The sequence below is a fragment of the Ornithorhynchus anatinus genome, chromosome 11 (genome assembly GCF_004115215.2).
Source record: "Ornithorhynchus anatinus isolate Pmale09 chromosome 11, mOrnAna1.pri.v4, whole genome shotgun sequence".
NCBI lineage: Eukaryota > Metazoa > Chordata > Mammalia > Monotremata > Ornithorhynchidae > Ornithorhynchus > Ornithorhynchus anatinus.
Genome location: NC_041738.1, coordinates 51303560 through 51327290, shown reverse-complemented (window position 1 = coordinate 51327290; position 23731 = coordinate 51303560). Strand labels below are relative to the sequence as shown.

The 23731-nt window shown below is 49.7% G+C and overlaps 1 protein-coding gene across 1 annotated transcript; it reads right to left on the bottom strand.

The window, feature by feature from the left end:
- Positions 1-7485: 7485 nt before the first annotated feature.
- Positions 7486-23313, bottom strand: PRSS27 (serine protease 27). Its single transcript, XM_029075645.2, has 6 exons — positions 23268-23313; positions 16577-16609; positions 15566-15728; positions 10024-10295; positions 8205-8374; positions 7486-7986 (listed from the first exon to the last, which is right to left on the bottom strand). The coding sequence occupies exons 1-6, from the start codon at positions 23311-23313 to the stop codon at positions 7705-7707; spliced, it is 966 nt and encodes a 321-aa protein (XP_028931478.1). The 3' UTR covers positions 7486-7704.
- Between the last annotated feature and the right edge of the window lie 418 nt (positions 23314-23731).

The window sequence follows — 23731 nt, the reverse complement described above, 5'->3', positions numbered from 1 at the left end:
AAACAGAGATGGACGGGGACCTGAAAAGTGTCCTGGAGGGCCCTGGGAGTGGTAAGACCCTTGAGTTCCAGAAGGGAATGAGGAGGGAATGTGGGAGTAGACCCTGCCCTGATACTCTACACTGCTAATACACTCTGCTATTGTCACTTAGAAGGATGATGCCATTGGCTTTGTTGAAGGATGATATCATTGGCTCTGTTGCACGGCCCCAGCAAAGCTGGCTCAGCGCAGGCAGAGGGAATCGTCTTGCCAGAGAGGAGACCTTTGGTCCCTCTCCCCTACAAAGGGGCCCCAAAGGGAGACATGCCCACTGCCCCCAGGAAGATCCCAGCAGAGTTTGCGAATAAAACAAGAACTCAGGAAAACTCCCTTCTCCTCTTGAAATCTGCCCTCTCTACCTGCTCCTCCAACCCCATCCCTTCACACCTAATCGAAGCACTTGCCCCCTCTCCACTCTCACAATGCTATCTTCAACTGTTCACTTTCCAAAGGCTTCTTCCTAACTACTTTCAACAAGTTACGTGTATCCCTTGAACCCATGGCTCCCTCCAGTTATTGCCCCATCGACTTACCATCAGTTCTAAAGAACTCAATCACCTTGCCCCCTCCTAGCTTAGCTCACTGATTTCCTATTACAACCCAGAAGGCTCATTTCACTCCTCTAGCGCCAGCCTGCTCACAATACCTCAATCTCATCTATCTCTTCATCGCCCCCTCACCTATATAGGGCCTCTGGACTGGAACTCTCTCTGCCTTCATATCTGACAGGTGATGATTCTCCCCACCTTCCAAGTCTTGGAGCACATCTCCTCCAAAAGATCTTCCCCGACTAAGCCCTCACATCCCCTATTCCCTCCCCTTCTGCATTGCCTATGTATTTGGATGGCTACCCCTTACGTACTTGATATTCACCCCACCCTCATACAGCACTTATCTTCATATCCGTAATTCATTTTAAAGTCTGCTTCCTTCTCTAGACTGTAAGATCCTTGTGAACAGGGAATGTGCCTAGTAACTCTGTAGAAATGTACTCTCTCAAGCACTTAATACAGTGATCTGCACAGATAAATGCTCATTGAATACCACTGATAGATTAATTGTTTAATTGATTAAAATCAATCCTAAAATCCTTGTGGATATGTACTCTTATACTGTACTCTCCCAAACACTTACTACTATGTTCTACTCATGGTAAATGTTCAATAAATATGACTGATTGATTAATTCTTGTTGTACCTTGCTCCCATCTCTCCCACCTCCATCTCTTCGCCCATGCAGCTCCCCCAGATAGAGCTTCCCTCCCTCCTACCACAGACAGGATCACAGCTCCTCCTCCAGCGAGCTTTCCCCGATTAATTCCCAGAACCCTGAGCCCATTTCCTGTCTTTCGGCTGCTTCCCATCTCTGGGCAGCCCCAGTCCTGGGAGGCGGAGAACTCAGTTCAGAGTCCAGAGGGGGATTTTGATTCTCAATCTTCAGATCCCAGTCTTCCCTCCTCCTCCCGTTTGACTCTGCAACTGAAGTCAGAGAGAGGTATCTTCCTTCAGGAGGTAGGGGATGACCCTCTCCACTGGACTGCCATGGAATTGGTGTCCCCACTGAGCAGGGAGGAGGGGAAGTAATCCTGGGAGAGGGGCATAATCTCGTATTGAGATTTCTTATGCCCCAGCATTTAGTACAGTACCTGGCACTCAATATATGCTTAACAAATACAAAAAAAAAAAAGACCTGGGATTGGACCTCAGGAACCCTTAAGTACTTCTCTCCCCTCAAGACACTGAGACAAACCCATAATTCCCTAAATTCTAATTCCACTACCAAACTATCCTTTGCTTGGGAGAGCTGCCTGTTAACTCAGGAACTGGGGAGGGAAAAGGGAATAGGGGCAAGGAGCTGAAGGGACCAGGCCAAGTTCAGGGAAGCAGAAATGGTTGAGAACTGGGCAGGAAGAGTCTGGAAGCTGAGGGAAGGCCACATGAAGCAGGGGGACCTCAGGAACCAGAGGAGACATTGGGGTCCCAGGGTCCTCAGGAGCAGTGGAGTAGTGAGGATGTTCAGGCAGGGATCCAGGGAGAAGGAATACAGTTGATTGAAGCAGTCTCCCAGCATCAGCAGATTGTCTGATAGATACATTCTGGTAGGAGCCTTTACTATAAACTCCTGGGTAATGGAGTCAAGCATAGGGTTTTCCCCAGATCACTATTCCAACATATGTCCAGAGAGCTCTGATTTCACGGGCTGGGAGGGGCCCAGAGTCACCCTTCAGAGATTGAGAAACATAAACTTCAGAGAGCTGCAGGGATTAGGGGGTGGGAGAGCAGGAGGAGGGAGCCTATTGTCCCCACTGTGGAGGGGAAGGGGAATGAAAGGGAGAAGACTGTCCCACTACAAGCCAGGGTGGGGTTTCCCTGGAGATACACCTGGATTGGAGCCAAACGGAGAAGAGAACTCAGAGCGGGGCTGGGGCCGAGATGGGCTGCTGCTGCCTGCTCAGGAAAAATAGAGAGGCTTAGCCCTTCTCTGTCTTTGAGAGGGAGAGATAAAGAGACAGAGAGAGATGGAGAGGAAAACAGAGAGAGGGAGAAGTTCAAGAAGAGGCCACGGGTGTACATAATCTGTCCTAGGAGTTGGGATAGAAAGTTGAGGTGATAGTTGAATGGGCTAAAGATTTCAAAGGAAGCATTTTTACCCTTGAAACATAAATCCATCAGCTATGTAAATTAAAAGAAAAAAAAACCTTCCCTTCTTCATCCTGTTGCTATCTGGGCCCCTCCACCCCTCCTTGATAGCTCCTTTGCCCCATTCCCTGACCTGAGCTACAGGACTGTGGAAGCAGGGAGGCAGCAGACACAGCCTCAGAGGAACTGAGTTTAAATGGGTCAACTCTCTCTTCTCTCTTTCTCTCCCTCCTCATAAATCTTTTTATGTTTATCTTTCTCATTAGAGTATAAATTAGGGCAGGGAGTGTCACTTCTTTATTCTACACTTCTCAAGCACTGGACCGAATAGGCACTCAATAAATACTATTATTATTACTCCTCCTACTACTACTATTACTACTCTCTCAGAATCACACCTGGAGAGTTTCCAGGACTCTCTACCAGTCTTGACTATGAGAGGGAGAGTCAAGCAGAGGCCTACCCATTCCAGTCCTAGCTTGGCCAGTACTTAACGAGTGGAAGGCAAACTGATACAAGCCAAGACTCCCTTGTGCTGGGCAGCAGCGACGTAGGAAAGTGTCGAGAGCGGAGACTCAATTTTATTACACGGAAATACTTCCGTATTTTTACCAAGAGAACTCTATGGATCCACTACCAGAACGATGGCAGAAGGAGCTGGGACATTCTGGGAGAGATGTGTCCATGGTGTTGCTATGGGTCGAAGACAACTCGACAGCGTAAGACAAGACCACTGTTACCCATATTACTACTCTTTCTCTCTCCTTTTCTATTTCTTTCACCTCCCTCCCCCTTGAAACAGCACAGACAGGGCTGGGATCAGGATCTCTTCCCCAGAGGGGATCAAGGTGGCCGCAAAGTTTGACCCTGTGATTCCAGAAATTGTCCAGTTCCGTGACCGCGTAGTTTCTACTGTGGATCCTCTACAACAACTGCTCCTTTCTTGATGGCAGTGCACCACGCAGGTCCGTCCTTGGAGATGTCTGACTCCCAGATTTAAGCCGGGATGAGGCCCTGGGAGGCTGTGTTTTTACCCTTTCCTTAGAACTCTTCCTCTGCCATCCTGGCTCTCAGTTTCCCGCTTTCAGCTTTCCCCCACGTAGCTGTGGGACTTTCTATCCTGCTGTCACTCATTCTCCCCACAGGCTGCAGCTCGGTGTAGCTTAAGTCACCCTTAGCTGGGTGACGTCTCAGACAGCGGGACTAAACCGGGCGTCCCCGGCCTGCTCATGGGTGCCTTGTGGATGCTTCTGCCAACATCAGTGGGGTCGCGATTGGTGTGCACCAAAGTATTCATTCATTAATATTTATTAGCACACATATATATATGTGTATCTATAATTTACTTACTTATCTATTTATTTATATTAGTTTCTGCCTCCCCCTCTAGACTGTGAGCTCATGGTGGGGAGGGAACATGTTTGATATTATATCATAATCTCCAAAGTGCTTAGTACAGTACTTTGTGCACAATAAGTACTCAATATGACTATTATTAATATTATTATTATAATTGAGTACTTACTGAGTGAAAAGCACTGCATTAAATGCTTGGGAGAGTACAATATAACAAGAAACAGACACCCTAAAAAAGCAAAGTGAGGCGGGGAGCACCCGACATGGATATCGGTGAGGAGGCAAACTTTTTTTGTAGCTGATTTTCTCTGCTGGTCACTTTTTTTTCTCAGTTGTCAATCAATCAGCCGTATTTACTGAGCATTTTTCTGTGGGTCAACTAGTAAGGAGCATAAGACTAGGATTAGTTCTCCCATTCCCCCTCTCTGTCCTGAGCTAGGGACCCTTGTAATCCAGGGGGAGACATAGAGATGGGGTGGGGACCCTCTCCGACCCTCCTCTGAGCCACGGGCTGGCTAACTGCCCCGTCCCCGCCCCAACACGGCCTCCCACCTTCCACACTCCGACTTCCTTGGGCTCCAAGTGGAGAAGCAGCGTGGCTCAGTGGAAAGAGTCCGGGCTTGGGAGTCAGAGTCCATGGGTTCTAATCCCGGCTCTGCCACTTGGCAGCTGTGTGACTGTGGGTGAGTCACTTAACTTCTCTGTGCCTCAGTTCCCTCATCTGTAAAATGGGGATTAACCGTGAGCCTCACGTGGGACAAGCTGATTATCCTGTATCTACCCCAGCGCTTAGAACAGTGCTCTGCACATAGTAAGCGCTTAACAAATACCAACATTATTAGGTTAGACAAGACCTGTAGTTCCCTTCTCTACCACAAGAGAGAGGTGCTCCCTTTACCCACCTCTCGGAAATTTATTAATAATAATTATTAATAATAATAATAATGATAATGTGTTTACTATATGTCAAACACTGTTCTAAGCATTGGCTTAGATACAAGCTAATCAGGTTGGACACAATAATCTGTGTCACATCAGGCTCACAGTCTTAATCCTCACTTTACAGATGAAGTAAGTAAGGGACAGGAAGTTAAGTGACTTGCCCAAGGTCACACAGCAGACACGTGACAGAGCCGAGATTAGAATTCAGGCCCTTCTGACTCCCAGGCCCATGCTTTATCCGGGCCACGCTGCTTCCCTTGAGCTTCTTCGACACATTCTCTTCTCTTCAGTCACATGAAGCCACTCTCGTTTGAAAGGGCCAGGCCTGGGTTAGATTGAGGTGACTTGGGAAGGAGGCAGCTGAGGTAAGGGGAGAGAGTGTCTTGGGTGACCCCAGGTCAAGCAGCTGAGGTTTAGCCCTGGAGACCCCTCCCCGAATACAAGCTGTGGAGGAGGGTGAAATGTTGGCAAATAATAATTCACAATTGTGGTATTTAATAAGCACTTACTATGGACCAAGCATTGTACTCCACTCTGGGATAGTTTGCAGTATGAGCAGGTAGACTCCAGTCCCTGTCCCACATGGGTCTCACAGTCTTTTACAGATGAGGAAACTGATGCACAGAGAAGTTACGTGATTTGTCCAAAGCCACACAGTAGGCAAATAGCAGAGCTAGGATTAGAACTCAGGCCCTCTGACTTCCAGCCCCATGCTCTTTTCAGTAGGCCATATTGCTTTTCTTGGGAGGGAGAGGGGAGAGAGAGCCAACGCCCAACCCGTCCCAAAGTCTCCGTATGGGTAGACTGCCTGATTCTGGAGAATAGGAAGGGAAGGCAGGAGAACGATAAATCGCAGAATGCTGTTCTGTGTGGGGCCTCTGAAAGCTGGGTCCAGTCATCTAGTTTTACAACGGATGGTCCGGTTTGCAAGTTGACTGTTCCGTGCCTGGTGTCATTATGGTGCCGAATGCCTTTATAGTCACTTTGTTTTCAATTTACAGCACCAAGCATCCCACCCTGAAGTCCCTGATACTGAGTTTCATCGTGCAATCTTAGAGGTCATACGGACCAAGGGCTGTGAACAATTGCAGGGGTTCGGGGACCACCCCCTCCCCCCTCACCTCAGAAAATGCCCTATGACTGCACAAAATCGATGGACTTCCGCAAAAGCGCTCTACTGACATCGCATTATCCCGTGTTCTTGGTGTAGCCCAAGAGACATCGCACATTTCTCCTTGGATTCCTGAGAGCCACCAGGGGCCATCCTTGTGAACACACTGATGCTGCAGCAGGACAGATGGAGGGTAGAGTTCAGAAAGAACTTCCTTAGTAGGAAAGAAGAGGACAGTGGAGTGGAAATTGGAGGAGGTTGTGAACTGGCCTTTCCTGGAGATCTCTCAGAAGAGGAGAGACTCCCTTGCTCCCTGGGCTTGAGTTTGGGATGGCAAGCATCTCAGGAGAACCACGTGAGATGGATATTTCTTGATGTGGAGCAACTGGAGAGACTGTGGGGAGAGGGGTTCTAGTCTCAAGGTCTGATCTGGTCTCTGGAGCAGAGAGCTGAGAGACAGGAAGCCTGAGTTCCATAATCGGGGTCTGCCCCACATAGACTGATTCACCTTGCCATCCTCCTCTCCTCTGGGCTTTGCCAATAGCACTGAGTCACCCTTAGCTCCAGTGGGAGCCATGGGGTGACATTCCTAAGCCGATGGCCCAAAGTCCAGTCCTGCCCAGCCCCACCCGAAGGCCACCTAGCGCAGGAGGGACTGAGCCCCTACCCGTTTCCGGGCCCAGACAGAGCTCTTCCTGGTTCCTCCCTGGAGGAATCCTTGGGGTGACAGGTGTCAACACCTCGTCAATGAGTCAGATCCAACTGGGGAAACATGTGACTCCCAGAAGGATTCTTTTACCCACAATTCCCTCTCGGGACACAACCTTCTTGCTCTCAGTGGCCACTGCTCTCATCATCTTTATCATCATTAATGGTATTTATTGAGCATTTATTATGTGCAGAGCACTGGTCTAAGTGCTTGGAAGAATACAGTACAGCAGAGTTGATAGACACGCTCCCTGCCTCCTCCTGCCCCAATCCCTCCCGCGCTCCTCTCCAGAACCTGTCACCGCCACAGGACCAGGTCCCCTGGCTCCCACCCAGGCCAAATCCAAAAGCAGGAGTCCCCTGCCCTCCCTGGCAACAAGCACCATACACGAATACACACATACACACAGCCCTTCCCTCTCCCTCCTCCTCCTGGGATTGAGGGCCCTGCTCCCAACCACTTGAAAAGAGCTAGGAGAAGAGGTTACAGTCTTTATTGATTGGTGAGTATAATAAAAATAACTGGGCCTTTTTGCAGACAGGGCAAATCTCGAGCTATTTACAAATGTACAGTGTCATCTGACCTGGGGCAGGTGGCCTGCCAAACTGCCTACTCCCCTCATCAGCCCTCCCGGCTCAGGGCCGGGGGATCAAGACCCTCTGTGAGCCCCCAGAAGTGCCAACGTCTCCCTTCCCCAGCCTCAGTGCCCCAGCTGGCTCCAGCTCCCCAGTGCCCCCCGCCCCGCCCAGTAGGCTCCATCCATTCCAGCAGGAGAGGACGAGGTGTTTTCAGAGAGCCCAGGGTCATCCCCCCCTGGATGCCTTCAGCATGGGTTAACCTCCCCGAGGGCAAGAGGGGAGCGGGAGGGGAAGGGTGTTGGTATAGGCAGTCAGGTGGGCATGGCAGGCTCAGAGGACGGTGAGCATAGCGGTGAGACCGAGGAGGAGGGTATGAGCTGCCAGACAGGAGGCAAAGTTGGGACTGGTGAACTGCCTGGGGTCTCTCTTCCGGCCAGACCCCGACCGGAACTGCAGCTCCGGAATGATCCTATGGATCCAGGCGTGGTGGGCAGTGACCCGGATATAGACTCCTGGACGGTTCTTGCGGGCACAACCTTCTCCCCAGCTAATCACGCCGGCCTGCAGCCAGGTCTGGCCAAATCTGCAGACCAGGGGACCCCCAGAATCACCCTAAAGGGGGAGAGGGGCAGGTTAGGGTACTCATCAAAGCCCATTCCTGCCCTGGAATCTGGTGTTCTAGCCCCACCTCTTCCCAACATCACTCCCTGCCCCTCCTATAACCCTGATGTCCTTCCTGCCAGGCTCTCTAGCCCCCTCCCCACCCCCACTTGTCCCACCAGCACCTGTTCCCGCATACCCAGACCAAGGCCCAGCCCCCACCCCTTCACCTTGCAAGCATCCTTCTTGCCCTCAGCATAGCCAGCACACAGCATGTCATCTTTGATGGTCTTGGGGAGCAGCCCGTTCTCTGGGTCCTTGCTGTACAGGACATTACATTTCTGGGTGTCAATGATGGGAACCTCCAGCTTCTGCAGGATGCGGGGGTTGGGCAGACGATCTGGTGGGAAGAGGAAGATAGAGGCGACTGAGATTCCCTCCAGGGTCACCTTTCTCCCCTCTGAGGCCCTTTCCCAGATCCCCTGCCTCCAGCTGGAAAACTTTCCAAATTCCTAAAGTCCAACTTCCATCCCTCTTACTGCAGGGTCAACCCATTTCTTCTCATCTGTCCTCCGTGGAGAGGGAGAATCGCTTAGCCATTCCCAACCCTACCCATCCTGACTTCTTCCTGTTGCCCCTGAGCTGCTCTATTCAGATTTCCCCACAACCCCCTCTCCCTCCGTGGCTTTCCAGCCCCCTTGCCACTGGAGGACCAGTTCTGCAAGAGATCAGCTGAAAAAGAGTAGGGTGTTAGGGTGGACCACAAGCTGATCAGGACTGGAAATGCAGCACCGGATCCTATTTGGCATGTAGGAACTGTGAGACACCTTCTCTATCCTCGACCCCGACCAATCCCTGTTCTGCATCCCAGAGTTGCCCATTTCAGAGAGAAGGGGAGAACTTGGAGAAGAAGCCCAGAATAATAATAATGGTACTTGTTAAGAATTTACTATGTGCCGAGCACTGTTCTAAGCACTGGGGTAGATACAAATTAATCAGGTTGAAAACAGTCCCTGTTCCACATTAGGCTCACACTCTTAATCCCCATTTTTTACAGATGAGGTAACTGAGGCCCAGAGAAGTTAAGTCACTTGCCCAAGGTCACACACCAGGCAAGTGGCAGAACTGGGATATGAACCTGTGACCTTCTGATTCTCAGGCCAGTGCTCTATTCATGCTGCTTCCACAACAGAGCAAGGAGAGAAAGACAACAGGGGATGAGCTGGAAAACAAGATGAAAAGGCAGGGGTTGGGCAAGGGGGATTTTCTGAGGTAGGGGAAAGTGGCTTAATAATACAAATTGTGATATTAGTTAAGCACTTACTATGTGTCAAGCACTGTTCTAAGCACTGGGGTAGATACAAGTTAATCATGTCAAACATGGTCCCTGTCCCACATGGGGCTCACAGTCTAAGAAGGAAGGAGAACAGGTATTGAATCCCCATTTTACAGATAAGGAAACTGAGGCACAGATAAGTTAAGTCACTTGCTCAAAGTCCCACAGCAGGCAAGTGGTGGAGCTGGGTTTAGAACTCAGGTCCTCTGTCTGCCAGGTCTGGGCTCTTTCCACTAGGCCTCCCTTCCTTTATTGGAGGACAGACCCAACACAAATAGGTGGAGGGGGTGATTGGGGGGAGCATGAAGGAAAGCCCTGAGATGAGTGCTCAGGAAAAATTTTCTGGCTTTCTTCTCCAAGACTTCAGTCTTTCATCGCTACACTCAGATCCTCCCTTCTCCCTTCCCCATTCCTCCCTGTTCTGATGCTCTTCCCTAGATGCAGCTGCCTTCCTAAAGAAAGGATTTCACCTGCTTTCCACACCCTATCTCTCCATCTTCCCACATCCATCCCTTTCAACACCCAATCAATCAAGCAATCGTATTTATTGAAGGCCTAGTGTGTACAGAACACTGCACTAAATGCTGGGGAAATTTACAGTACAACAGAGTAGTTAGTCACGATCCCTGCTCTCAAGCTAGCTACCCACTCCACGGTCATCCCAAGGGCCATCTCCCTGAGAACCGACCCTCATCTCCCCTCGGACCCAGTACCTTGCTCACTGGGGCTGCCCCAGCCTGTCACCCAGCATTTCATCCCCGCCTGGAAGTCGACCCCAGGGTCCGGCACGCACACGGGCATGATGTGGTCAGTGAAGTTCACGGGAGCATCCAGCTTGACGAGGGCCACGTCAGCGCTCGAGGCCATGCCACTGTATTGCGGGTTGCTCTCCACTTTCATCACCTTGGCGTACAGAGCGTGGGGGCCTGGGTTCACCAGCTGCCTCGCCCCCAGCAAGACCTGGTACTGGGATGTGTCCGAGGTGCTGTCCGGAAGAGAGGGAGAACCGGGGTGAGAGGAAGGACCTGCTAAAGAGAGATGTCCCCGGGGCTGACCTAGGACAGAGGAAGTTGGGGTGGGGGTGGCTAGGAGGAGCACGGGGGAGCATCGGCCAGTGGCTTCTGGGTCTGGAGAGGAGTATCACGAGCTGACAGGAATGGAAGAGGCTGAGCCCCAGGGGGAGCTGGGAAAAGGAAGTAGGAGGTTGGGACTGGGTCAGAATGCTTAAAAAGAGAAGAGTGAAGTGTGGAGGGAGGGGATATTTACACAGAGGCCAAAGGAGGGAGGGGATGAATTCAATCTGGAGAATCTGCCTTTTGGGGCCTTGATCCTCCATCAGTCTCGCATCACCAACCCCAAACCCCGAATCACCTCCACAGTCCTCTCCCTCCACTCCTGTGATTATGCCACAGGATGACTTGGGCCAACTTCAACCACTTCAAATTCATCCTTAGTGCCCTCTCTCGTGATCATCAGCACTTCTTTCTTTTGACCCCCATGCCTACTTCTCCCTCCCAACATTTCAGATTTGTAACTCCCTCTTGAAACCACCAATGCCTCCCCTCTCCCTTCCCTCACTCACCTGATGATAGTTCTTTGTCCTATGCCTTAAAATCCACCCAAATCTTCTTAGAACTATAAAGGGCTTCTCTAGACACCATTGCATCATCCAGCTCTTACCCCACTTCATTTTTCCTATTCCTGCCCAAACTCTTTGCATGAGTTATAGATACCCACACCGCCTCCACTTCCTCTCCTCCAGTACCCTTCTTGGCCTCTAAAATCAACTTTATGCCCCCTTTACACTACTGAGGTCTCTCTCTCTCTCTTTCTCTCTTGCTTGCTGACTCTCACTCTCCCCAAAGTTAGTAAGAATGTCCTTTTTCCAAATCTAATGGATTCTGTGGTGTTGTAATCTTCCTTGACCTTTCAACTACCTTTGACACTCCCAAATCCTGGAAGCATAATCCAACATTTTACCTCTCTGGACGATCCTCCTCTTTCTCTTTGACAGATCAAGCCTGAATTTTGGGATGTATCCCAAAACTCTATTCTGGCCCCCTTCCCTTCTCAGTAGGGAGCTTGTCAACTCTCTTGGTTTCATCTACTATCTCTCTGTGAATGATGCCCAAATCTACCTTTGGCCTCTCTCCTTCACAATGTCACATTTCCTTCTGCCTCCAGCACATTTTTACACTGATGCCTCACCAGCACCACAGGTTCAATAGGTCCAGACTCCTCATATTTCCCACAGCATCCTTGATTCCTCTTGCTCTTTCACCCCCCACCCAAATTCAGTCTTTTTTTCCTCCACTACATTTCTAAGTTCTATCTCTTCTTCTCTAAGAAGAATCACCATGCTGATTCATGAATTTGTAATATCCTGGATTGACTACTGCGTTGGACTTCTCACTGACCTCCCTGCCTCCAATTTCTCCCCTCTCTAATTTACACTTCACTCTACTGCCTTGATCATTTTGTTTCCTTCCCACTTCTCAAAAACCTCCAGTGGTTTCCCATTCCTGTCCGAATCGACAGAAACTCTAAGGCACTCAGTCCTCTTCTGCCATCTATTAGTCAATCAATCAATGGCATTTATTGAGTGCTTACTGTATGCAGAGTACTATACTAACTGCTTGGGAGAGTACAGTACAGCAGAATTGATAGATACATCCCCTACTCTCAATGAGCTTACAGTCTAGAGAAGGAGACAGACTTAATATAAATAAATAAATTACAGATATGTGCATAAATGCTGTGGGACTGAGGGCGGGGTGGATATCAAGTGTGTAAGGAGTGAAGATCCATGGGTATAAGTGATGCAGAAGGGAGAAGGAGTTGGGGGAAAAGATGGCTTAATTGAGAATGGTGTCGTATAGAGATGTGATCTTAATGAAGCTTTGAAGGTGGGGAGAGTGGTGATCTGGTGAATATGGATGGGGAGGGAGTTCCAGGCCAGAAGGAAAACATGGGTGAGGGTTTGACAATGAGATAGATGAGGTCGAGGGACCATGAATAGGTTGACATTAAAGGAGCAAAATGTATGGGCTGGGTTGGAGTAGGAAATCATAGAGATAAGATAAAGCTGATGGTAAAGGAGTTTCTTTTGATGTGGAGGTAGATGGGTAAACTAACCACTAACCACTTCACTTGAGATTCTAGAGGAGTGGGGAAATGTGGACTGAATGTTTTTTAGAAAAGTGATCTAGGCAGCAGAGCTAAAAATATGGACTGAAATGGGGAGAGAGAGAAAACAGGGAGGTTAGCGTGGAGGCTGATGCAGTAGCCAAGGCAGGACATGGCAAATGCTTAGATTAGCATGGTACAGCTTGGATAGAGAGGAAAGGCCAGATTTTAGCAATGTCATGAAGGGAGAACTGAACCTATTTGATGACAGATTGAATACGTGGATTGAATGAGACAGGAGAGTGGAGGATAATGTCAAGATTATGGGTTTTTGAGATAGGTAGGATGGTAGTGTTGTCTAGAGTGATAAGAAAGGTATGAGGAGGACAGAGTTTGGGTGGGAAAGTGAGGAGTTCTCTTTTGATCATGTGAAGTTTGAGGTAATGGAGGAAAATCTAAGTAGAAATGTCCTGAAGGGTGGAAGAAATGTGAGACTGCAGAAGAGAGAGGTCAGAATTGGAGAGGTAGATTTGGAAGGTAGCCACATAAAGATGGTAGGTGAAGCCACGAGAGCAAATGCATTCTCCAAGGGAGTGTTTGTAGATGGAGAATAGAAGGGGACTCAGAACTGGGGCTTGAGAGACCCCCCCCTAATAGAAGGTGGAAGACAGAAGAGGAGCCTGCAAAAGAGTGCGAAAGAGCGGCCAGAGAAATAAGAGAACCAGGAGAAGACAGTGTCAGCGAAGCTAAGGTTGGTTAATATTTCAAGGAGGACACTGAGAGTTGAGAAGGATTAGGATGGAATAGAGACCTTTGGATGGATTTTACAAGAAAATCTTTGGTGACCTTAGAGAGAGTGGTTTCCCTGAAGTGAAGGGGGTGGAAACCAGATTGGAGAGGGACAAGGTGAAAACTGGAGCAGAGGAAGTAGAGACAGTGGGTGTAGAAAACTTGCTCAAAGAGTTTTGAGAGGAATGATAGGCCAGAGATAGGGTGATAACTGAAGGTGGGGGGGAGAATAGGGTCCCTGAGATCAAGGGAGAGTTTCTTATCTCTCCAACTTTATATCTCCACAACTCCTACTTCAGAACTTCCACCCCACCTAAGCACTTAAATACTCACCTCTCTCCCTGGAGCACTTATTGTACATATCTTACTGTGGTATATTAAGCACTTACTATATGCCAAACACTGTACTAAGTGCTGGGTAGGTACAAAGTAATCAGGACCCATGTGGGCCCCACAATCTAAGTAGGAGGGAGAACAGGCATTGAATTGTGTGACCTTGAGCAAGTCACTTAACTATTTTTTAACGGTATTTGTTAAGCACTTACTCCATCCATAAGTTCTAAGCACCGGGGTAGATACAAGTTAATTAGGTTGGACACAATTCCTGTCTTGCATGAGGCTCACTCTTCTCTGTGCCTCAGCTGCCTCATCCGTAAAATGGGGATTAAAACTGTGAGCTCCATGTGAGACGTGGACTATGTTCAACCTGATTACCTTGTATCTATCAAAACACTTCGTATAGTTTCTGGCACAGAGCAAGGGCTTAACAGACACCATTAAAAATCCCCATTTTGCAGATGAGAGAACTGAGGCACAGAAAAGTTAAGCCCAAGGTCATGCAAGAGACAAATGGTGGATTCTGGATTAGAACCCAAGTCCTCTGACTCGCCGGCCCAAGCTCGTTCCACTAAGTCATGCTGCGCCCTTAATGTATTTACGTAATCTTATGTACTCCTTTACTACCTCCTATCTGTAATTTATTTTCATGCCTGTCTTCCCTGATAGACTGTAAACTCCTCGAAAATAAAGGTCATGGTTCAATCGCTTCATATGCTATTCTGCACACAGTAGGTCCTCAATAAATGCTCTTGATGGGCAGTATGAGAGTGGGAGGTGGGGTACAGGAGGGAAAGGAGGGGAACCGCAGCTCTCAATGGGGCTGCCATCAAAGGCGACCCAAGAAAGAAGGGCAAGGAGCACAGAGCCCATCCCCAACTCCCAGCCAGGGGGCTGTTTGGTGTCTTGAATGGGGACAGGTGCATGAGGCAAGTAGGTAATAATAATAATAATTGTGGTATTTGTTAAATGCTTATTGTGTACCAGGCACTGTAAGCGCCGGGGTGGATACCAGCAAACTGGGCTGGATACAATCCCTGTCCCATGTGGGGCTCACAGTCTCAATGCCCGTTTTACAGATGAGGTAAACTGAGGCACAGAGAAGTGAAGTAACTTGCCCAAGGCCACAGAAGACAAGTGGCAGTGCCGGGGTCAGAACCCATGACCTTCTGGCTCCCAGGCCTATGCTTTATCCACTATGCCAGGCTACTTACTGGAAAATGCTGCTTACGTAGAGTAGGAGTAACAGTAATAATAATCTTGGTATTTCTTCAGCACTTACTACATGCCAGGTGCTGTGTTAAATGCAAGGTAATCAGCTCAGACACAGTCTCTGTCCCATGTGGGGTTCACAGCGTAAGTGAAAGGGAGACCAAGTACTGAATCCCCTTTTGACAGATGAGGAAACAGGCACAGAGAAGAGTACACTGAGAAGTGGGTTCTAATTCCGGCTCCTCTGCTTGTCTGCCGCGTGACCTTGGGCAAGTCACTTCACTTCTCTGGCCTCAGTTACTTCATCTGTAAAATGGGGATTGAGAAAATGGGGATTGAGATTACGAGCCCCTTGGAGGACATGGACTATGTCCAACCTGATTAGTTTGTATCTATCCCAGTGCTTAGTACAGGGCCTGGCACATCATAAATGCTTAACAAGTACCATAAAAAAGTGTCCAAGTTCAGCCAGTAGGAAAGTGGCAGTGATAGGATTAGTTACCTCCGTGCTTAGAATACTGCCTGGAACATAGTAAACACTTAAATACCAGGAAAAAACAAAAACAAGTCTCCTGCCTCCAAGGCCCATATTCTTTCTACTAGTCTACGTTGTTTCTCAAAAAGGAGCAGGGAGCCCGGGGCGAGTCCCAGAGCAGAAGGAGGAGGGAAGGACTAAGAAACCAGATAAGAGCCCTGTCAAGAGGTGCCTTAATCTAGGAAGGAGGATGAAAATGGGCAGGGAGAGAGAAGGGAGGGTCGGGGCAGGGGAGGGCCGGGGGGTCTCGGACTCACTTGGAGAAGCAATGTGCCGCCGTCATGACCCACTGCTCGGTGATCAGGCTGCCTCCGCAAAAGTGGCTTCCGTTCCGTTGAATGCTCACCTGCCAAGGCCACTCCTGCTCCTCAGCATCTTCCCCACCCACCATGCGGTTCAGCATCCGGGGCTGGCCGCATACTGTGGAGAGGCAACAGGAAGGGATCGTTCACCCCTCCTCCCCACCCAGTTTCCCTTCAGGCATCCCCTGCTACCAGTACCAGGTCTTTCCTTGAGGTCCAGGGTAGGAAGACCCAAGAGGCTGCGTGCCAGTCCTGCCTCTGCAGGTGACCCGCTGTGTGACCGCAAGCAAGATGCTTAATCATTCTGGGCCTCAGTTTTCCCATCTGTACCGTGTAACCTAATCCCTGTCCCTCCCTGCCTCAAAGGGATGGGCACGGTAACAAATCAGATAATAGATGTGAGAGTGTTTGGAGCCCTCTCTGCTTAGTGTCTGAGCATCTCCTCCCTCCCCTCTAATTCCCCTGCAGGCAGGCATTTCTTCCCTTTCTTTCTCGGGACTGAGGTTTTCTTTCTTAGTGTCTCATCTCTCCTTCCCCACCCTCTGGTGCTGTTTCCTCCTCTTTCTGGATTTCAGTCCTCTAACCTGCTTCTCCTTTCCATTTGGGATTCTGTTTCTCTCTACCTCAATTCCCTGTTTTGAGATTCCCCTGGACTCCAAATGCCTTTCCACCTTGTGGAAAAATCCACCCTGTGGTTAAGGGGTCCCCCTCGTTCTTAGTTAGGGAGGTGGCCCTTGAGCTATAAGGGTATCTGTCTCACCCAGTGAGAGATTCTGCCACAGGTTTAAAGAAAATTGCTCCATTTTCTGGGCTTCTCTGGGCCATGAGTCCCCCAAAATCTGAAGCTTCCCCTGGGGTTTAAGAGTGAGCACACACGCACACACACATTCCCTTATCACCCTCCATTTCCACTTCCAAGCCCATCAGATCTCCTCCCCACCTCAGGACAGGGCCCTGGACACTCACCTCTGTTCAGCTCCACCTCCGGCAACCCTGCAACTGACAGACAGGGAGGATGAGTACAGGAGGGCTGAGACAACTACCCAGTTGGATCAAGAGTTTCAGGCTGGGAACATCCCCGTGGCACTAAGACTTGCCCTGGCCTGCCTCCATTAGCCAAAACCTCCCTCCTCGGAGTTATTCCTATCCTTGGAGTTATTCCTATCTTCCGTTCCCCTCCCCAGAGTTCCCCTCCTACCTGTGTCTGCCACAAGCATCCTAGTGTTTCCCAGAATCCCTTGAGAACTAAGTCAAAGAGACTAGATGAGAGGAAGAGTATAGTATAGTCTATTTCATTTAAGCCTGCTGACTGATTCCCTTTGAGTCCGCCCTAATTCCTTTCTGGTCCTAAGCATATAGGCAAGCTGGGACAGGCAGTGTCGCATAGAACCGGGGAGTCAAGGGCCCCAAATTCAAGTCCCAGCTCTGTATTGGTCTGCTGGGTGACCTTGAGCCTGTCACTTAACCTAATGATGGCATTTATTAAATACTTACTCTGTGCCAAGGACCTGCTGTGCTAAACACAGGCTAATCAGATCAGACAGAGTCCCTTGTCCAAAACAGGGCTTACAATTTAAAAACCTCTCTGTGCTTTGGTTTCCTCATCTGTAAAGTGGGGATACTATACTCAGCGCTTAGAAGAGTGCTTGGCCCATAGTAAGTGTTTAACAAATACCATCATCATTATTATTACTACTCTCCCAAGCACTTAGTGCAGTACTTTGCACGCAGTAGGTGCTTAATAAATACGATCGAATGAATGAATGAATATGATACCTGCTCACCCTGTCCTTTAAATTGTGAACCCAGTGTGGGGCAGGGGCTGTGTTGTATCTGAGTCTCTTTGTATCCACTCCAGCAATCAGCACTTAGCACAGTAGTTGACATCTGGTAAGTGCTTACTAAAAACTACAAGCAAGCATCCTCTTGTTCTTGAGACCTTTCACCTACCCCATGGAGAGAGCTCTCCAGCTGCAAATTCCTCACCTCTCTGCCATGGAAGTGTCTCCAGTGGTCATTCCATCCCTCCCCCTGCCTCCGAGAAGGAGAGTCTCTCCCCTAGCACAGGCAGGAGGGGTCACTTTCCTATCCTGAGATGAGGGAGTGCACAGTGCTCCTGGCTTTCCTAGTCCTCCACCTCTCACTTGACCCAGTTGGAAAGTTTCCCCCAAGGTCTGACTTCCACCCCTCCCACTACATGGGCAGCTCCATTTCCTCTGTGACTGAATCCCAAGAAGCCCCAGAGCTCTTGTGCCATCCTCTTGCCCAGAACCGGCCTCCTTACTCATCCCAGAGCAAAGGGTCCCTTCCTGTCAGTCTGCCGAGAGCAAGACTGCTGTGTGACCTGGGGCAAATCGCTTCACTTTCCTGGATCTCAGTTACCTCATCTGTAAAATGGGGGAGCCCCATTTGGGATAGGGACTGTATCTAACCCCATTTCCTTGTATCCACTCCAGCACTTAGTACAGTGCTTGGCACATAATAAGTGCTTAATACTGCAGTTTTTGTTATTATTATCTTCAATAAGAACCCAGCATCTTCCTTCCAAGTCCCTTCCAGCATTTAACAACCTGTGCTGGAGCAAAATGCTCAGCTGCCCCAATTAGCCCAGTTTGAGGATTCCTCAGATGACTGATCTGGCCAGATGTGCGACCTGGCTTTCTCACATCTACTTCAGCACATAATACAGTGCTGGGTGCATAGTAAGTTCTTAATCAATCAATCATTTTTTTTTATTATTATTACTAACTGCCATCAAGTTGTTTCCAATTCATAGCGACTCCACGGATATTCTTTCTCCAGAACGTCCTATCCTCTGCCATAATCCGCAACCTGTCTAATGGTTCTTCCATTATCGCTGTTATGATTTCTATCCATCTAGCAGCTGGTAGGCCTCTTCCAAGTTTTCCCTGGACTTCTCTAGCATTAGTGTCTTCTTCAGAGAATTAGTCTTCCTGATTATTTGTCCAAAATATGTTTATATAAGTCGAGTCATTTGACCTTCCAAAGGCCACTTTGTTTTAATTTGCTCCAAAATCTATTTGTTTTTCAGGCACTCCATGGTATTTGCAAAAGCCTTCTCCAACACCACATTTCCAAAGAATCGATGTTCACTCTATCCTGTTTTTTCACTGTCCAGCTTTTGGATCCATATGGTGTCACTGGAAACACCATAGAGTTGACAGTTTGTACTTTGGTGACAGTTGTTACATCAGCACATCTCTTGACTTTTTCCGGGCTCTTCACAGCAAGTCTTCCTAACATTAATCTTCGGCATATTTCTTGGCTACTAGTTCCTTTATTATTATCGATCCCAGGAGAGAAAAATTGTCAACTATTTCAAACTTCTCTCCATCCACTACAAATGTGTTAAAACTTCCAGTTGTCGTGATCTTCGTTTTCTTTACATTCAAATATAGGCCTATCTTTTTGCTCTGTTTCTTAACTTTTAATAATAAGCCCTTCAAATCTTCACTTTCTGCTAATAGGGTTCTATCATCAGCATATTTACTGAGCACTAACTACCATTTTTTTTTATTATTGTTGTTCTTCGTTGTTGTTAAATCACTCCCCCCAAATCCAGGGTTCTGGGCCGATTTGAGCCTGTCATGGGAATTTCAATAGCCACCCAGTTTGAATAGACTCACCAGGGCATCAGGAAGTAGCTGATCGAGTGTTTGATTACTGTTTGTCCGAATAATTAAACCATTATGTCCTTGAGAGGGGCTGGGACAGTTAGAACAGGGGATGCGTGAAGGGACAAAAAAGAACAACATTCCATCTAACTCACACACTCATCCACTTCTTCTTCCTCCTATTTGTAATTTGTTTTAGTGCTTGGCTCCCCTACTAGATCGTAAGAACCATGAATGCAGAAATCATGTCTACTCTACTGTGCTCTCTTAAGTGCTTTGGTCAGTACTCTGCACAGATCAGGTGCTCTGTAAATACTGTTTTTTGATTGACAGATTAATCTGTACTTTCGAACAGCTCAAAATGCTTCTCTGGTCTGTTCCTCCACCTGTCAAGCTGAGATTTTGAAATAAGAAAAAAGTTCCCAAAATATGGGGAAACTAAGTCTCTGAAAGATCCAAACAATGAATCAAATAGTATGAATTTGGTTTTACTCCATCCTGAGCACTGTACTAAGCACTTGGAAGAGTACAATATAGTTAGTAGACAGGATCCCTGCCCTTAAGGAGCTTACAATTTAGTGAGGGAGAAAAACCCTAAAATAAATTTCAGGATTAAAGAAGCAGCATGGCCGCGTGGAAAAAGCACAGGTCTGGGAGTCACAGAACCTGGTTTCTAATCCTAGTTCCGCCATTTGACTGCTCTATGACCTTGGGCAAATCATTTAACTTCTCTGTGCCTCAGTTCCCTCATCTGTAAAATGAGGTTTAAGACTCTAAGGCTCAGGTGGAACGTGGACTGGGTCCACCTGATGAGCTTGTATCCACCCCAGTGTTTAGTAGAGTGTCTGGCATATAATGAGAATTTAACAAATACCATTTAAAAAAGGATAGGAGGAAACAATAGAGCATAAAGATATGTACATAAGTGCAATGGGGTAGTATGAGAACCCAAGTGGTTGATGAGGAAATGCTGATGTGGAATTACTGGTGGAAATAGGTTGGGGACCTATGAGATGAATTAGGGAAAGCTTCCTGGAGGAGATGTGATTTCAGAAGGGCTTTGATGAAGGGGAGAGCTGTGGTCTGCTGGATGTGAAAAGGAAGGGCATTCCAGTCAGAGGCACAAGGTCAACTGGAGTGAGACAGGAGGAGCAAGATGTGGTGATTAAGAGTGAGGTAGAGACAGACAGTCAGACAGACCGACAGATAAACAAGCAGACCGAATAGAATAACAGAGGGGGAAAGTTGCATTTCACAGGTCCTGACTCCCCTGCCCAAGGCTCTTTCTCCTAGCCCCCGTGGCCTCTTGTTTTAAGAACGGGATTTCACTATTTCTTACTGGCATCAATAATAACCATAATGACACAACAATACCTGGAGTCATTAAACCTAATTACATATCATTATTATGATTTTGAAAGGAGTTATTAATCTCAATGAAAAACAATTACCCTTACAGCAGTTGACTGCCACAGGGAGAGTCAGGCCTGGGAGGCAGCAGGCTAAGGCTCCGGGAGTGGGGTGGGGGCTCAGGAAGGTGGGAAGAGGCGGGGGCTGGGGATGGTGAGGATAGGCTCTGGGCGGGAGCCGGTCCACAGGGCACGACGAAAATTCCAGAGAGAATTTGCATCTCCACTAAGGGGCGCTTTCCCACCTCCACCTGCCGGTATCACCCAGTGTTGAAATGAAGCCCTCGTCATGATCCACAGCCCTAGATGACCTGGATGGGGCCTAGCAGGTGATATAGGGATAGGGAAGTGCAGCTGCTTCTCAAGAGGAATGTGCTTTGGCAAGTAGAATGAAAAAACATTTTTGAGGTTGAAAGCATCCTTGGGGAGAGGGGCAGCTCCCTGGTGGTCTACCAACCTCCCACCTGCCAAGGACCTGGGAGTCCTGCCTCCCAGCATGACCAGTGCTTCCCCTCCCCCAGTCCCCTGAGTTGCCCCGTGACCTGCTCTGACGAGGTGGCTCGGCCAGGAGCCGGTAACCCGCCCTGACCCCTCTGAACCTGGGGTTGAGAAATGGGCTCAGCAGCAGAGTGGGGGCGGACAGTTCCCCACCCTGCCCCCACCCATCTTTCTACAACCCTGTGGCCTCCCTCCCTTCTCTTCCCACGAAGCCTGAGCTGGAGCCCAGGGACCTTCCCCAGAGGTCGCATCCTTTTCCCAGAAGCCCCTGCCCTCCTGCCTGGCATCCCATCTCCAGGGGCTTTCCCCAGAGGTTGCCCACTTTACCCAGAAGCCTCTGCCCTCCTTCTGCCTGGCATGTCATCTCCAAGGGCTCTCCCCAGAGGTTGCACACTTTACCCAGAGGCCCCTGCCCTTCTTTGGCCCGGCACCCCATCTCCGGGATCAGACTTCTTCCCTCCCCATCACTCACCCCCTTCCGTCAAGGTCTCCCCACCCCTTTGAACCCCACTTGGGTCTGGAGCTGCTTCAGGATTTCCTTCCTGCTCCTGGCTTGGGCTGAGATGATTTCAGACCCTTTCTGGGGTCAATGCAGGTTGGTGTCCAGCTAGATTAAGACACAGGTTGGAGCTGGTCCCAGCCCTCCCCTCCCCGGATCACAGGGCTCCTTTTGGACCAGGGAAGCGCTCTGAGCTGGCGCCGGGGGGCTGTTCCTGGTTGGCCGGCCCCACCCCCACAGCAAACCCAACAAGCTCTAGCTGGGTCCAGTTGGTGTCTGGAAGCTGTGGCACAAGAGGTCCAGGCTTGGACTTGGTCTCCAGATTGTGTCCGGAAAAAAGGCAAGATCAAAATTCCCTGCTTGCTGCAGGAGTAACAAGTTCTCTCCTCCTCCTCTTTCTCCTCCTCCTCCTCCTCCTCCTCCTGGTTCTCTTCCTCTTCCTTCTTCTCCCCCCCCCCACCCCCTCTTCCTCTCAGACCCAATAACCCAAGCTTCCTTCTCAAACCGAGTGCGGCAAGCAGCGGTGAGGGGGTTCAGGGAGGCTAGGAAAAGCTGGACAATAGTAGACACCTGTGTGCCCTGCTCCTCACCTGCATACCTTCTTCCTTCTCTCGACCCACTGCCCATAGGGGCAGGGCTCAGGGGCCCCTTCACTGCTCCCCACTCCCCACTCCCACCACCAGTGACTGGTCACCCATGGCAACCTTCACATTGCCCCGCATTGCCACAGCCCTGCCTGCCTTCCAGACTTCACTCACCCTATCGCTCAATCAATAGTATCTACTGAGCCTTACTGTGTGCAGAGCACTGTACTAAGCGCTTGGGAGAGTGCAGTACACCTTCTCTCAATCCAAATGTTTGGCCCTTCCCCCTGCCCCAAGAGCCCAGTTCTCTGGCCAGGGATGAGAAACCGGGCTGAAGGTGGAAGGGAAAAAGGTCTTCCAGTGGGCCTGGAGTAGGAGGCGGAGACCCCTGCCCACCCCTCCCTGTCTGAGGTGGTCTGAGGCCCCAGGCCAGCCCCGGGTCTGCCAGGATCTCACTCTCCACTCAGACCCCCGTGCATCCTGCTCTCCAGTCTGAGATTCCCACAGTATTCCGGGAACTCCCAGAAACCTTCCTGGTTTGGCACCGAGAGAGATCCACCTGGGCTTGGGGTGGAACCTGTCAGACGCGTCCCTCCAGCTCCCACACCCCATCTGGCCCCCTGGCACCTCCCGAAGTCCAGCTCCTGCAGAGGAGATCCCGAGGTCGGGGGGGTGGGCCGAGAAGCGGGGGCCGAAGGCGGGGAGAGAGGGCAGAGGAGTCAGGGAGAAGGAGAGGGAACAGATGAGAAAAGGAGAGTCGGGGGAAAGAGAGGGAAAAGGAAACAAGACAGAGACGAGGCTGAGAAAGGGAGCCAGAGGGAGGGGGGCCGGGAGAGAGGGAGAGAAGGGAAAAGGGGATTGGAAGGAAAGACAAAGAAAGGCAGAGAAGCCAATCAAGGACGAGGAAGGAAAGGGAGGGAAACTAGAACTGAGAGTTCTTCCCCCGAGCTCAGGCACCAGCCTTCCCCTCCTCGCCCAACTCCTGCTCCTCCTCACCCAGAACCCCGGTGTCCCCAACCCCCAGGGACTCACCAAGCTGCAGGAGGAAGAAGATGGTGAAACCTCGGAGAGGGCTCATTGCTCCAGGTACCTGGTCCCTAGGGGTTGGGGCGCCTGGTCCTGGGAAGGAGTGGGGGGGCCGACAGGGCTTGGGGAGCACTGAGATCTCGTCTCCATGGATCTGGGAGTTATATCCAGGAGGTGATTGTCTGCTCGGAAATGTCACCAAACCAGTCCACCCAGTTCCCTCCCATTACCTCTCCTTCAGGAACTGGAATCTCCCAAAGCAGAGCTGACACCACAATGACCCCGTCTCTCCCGAACCCCCTGAACTCAGGAATAGGGGAACGAGATGCTCCACCGAAGCCCCCATAATCCCAAGGAGTCTGACACCTTCCCTCTCATGACTCTCCCTCTCTCCCTTTCCCTCCCTCTCATGAAGCTCTGTCCCTCCCTAGTGAAAGGGGCAGTGGATCTCACCTATCTTCTCTTGACTG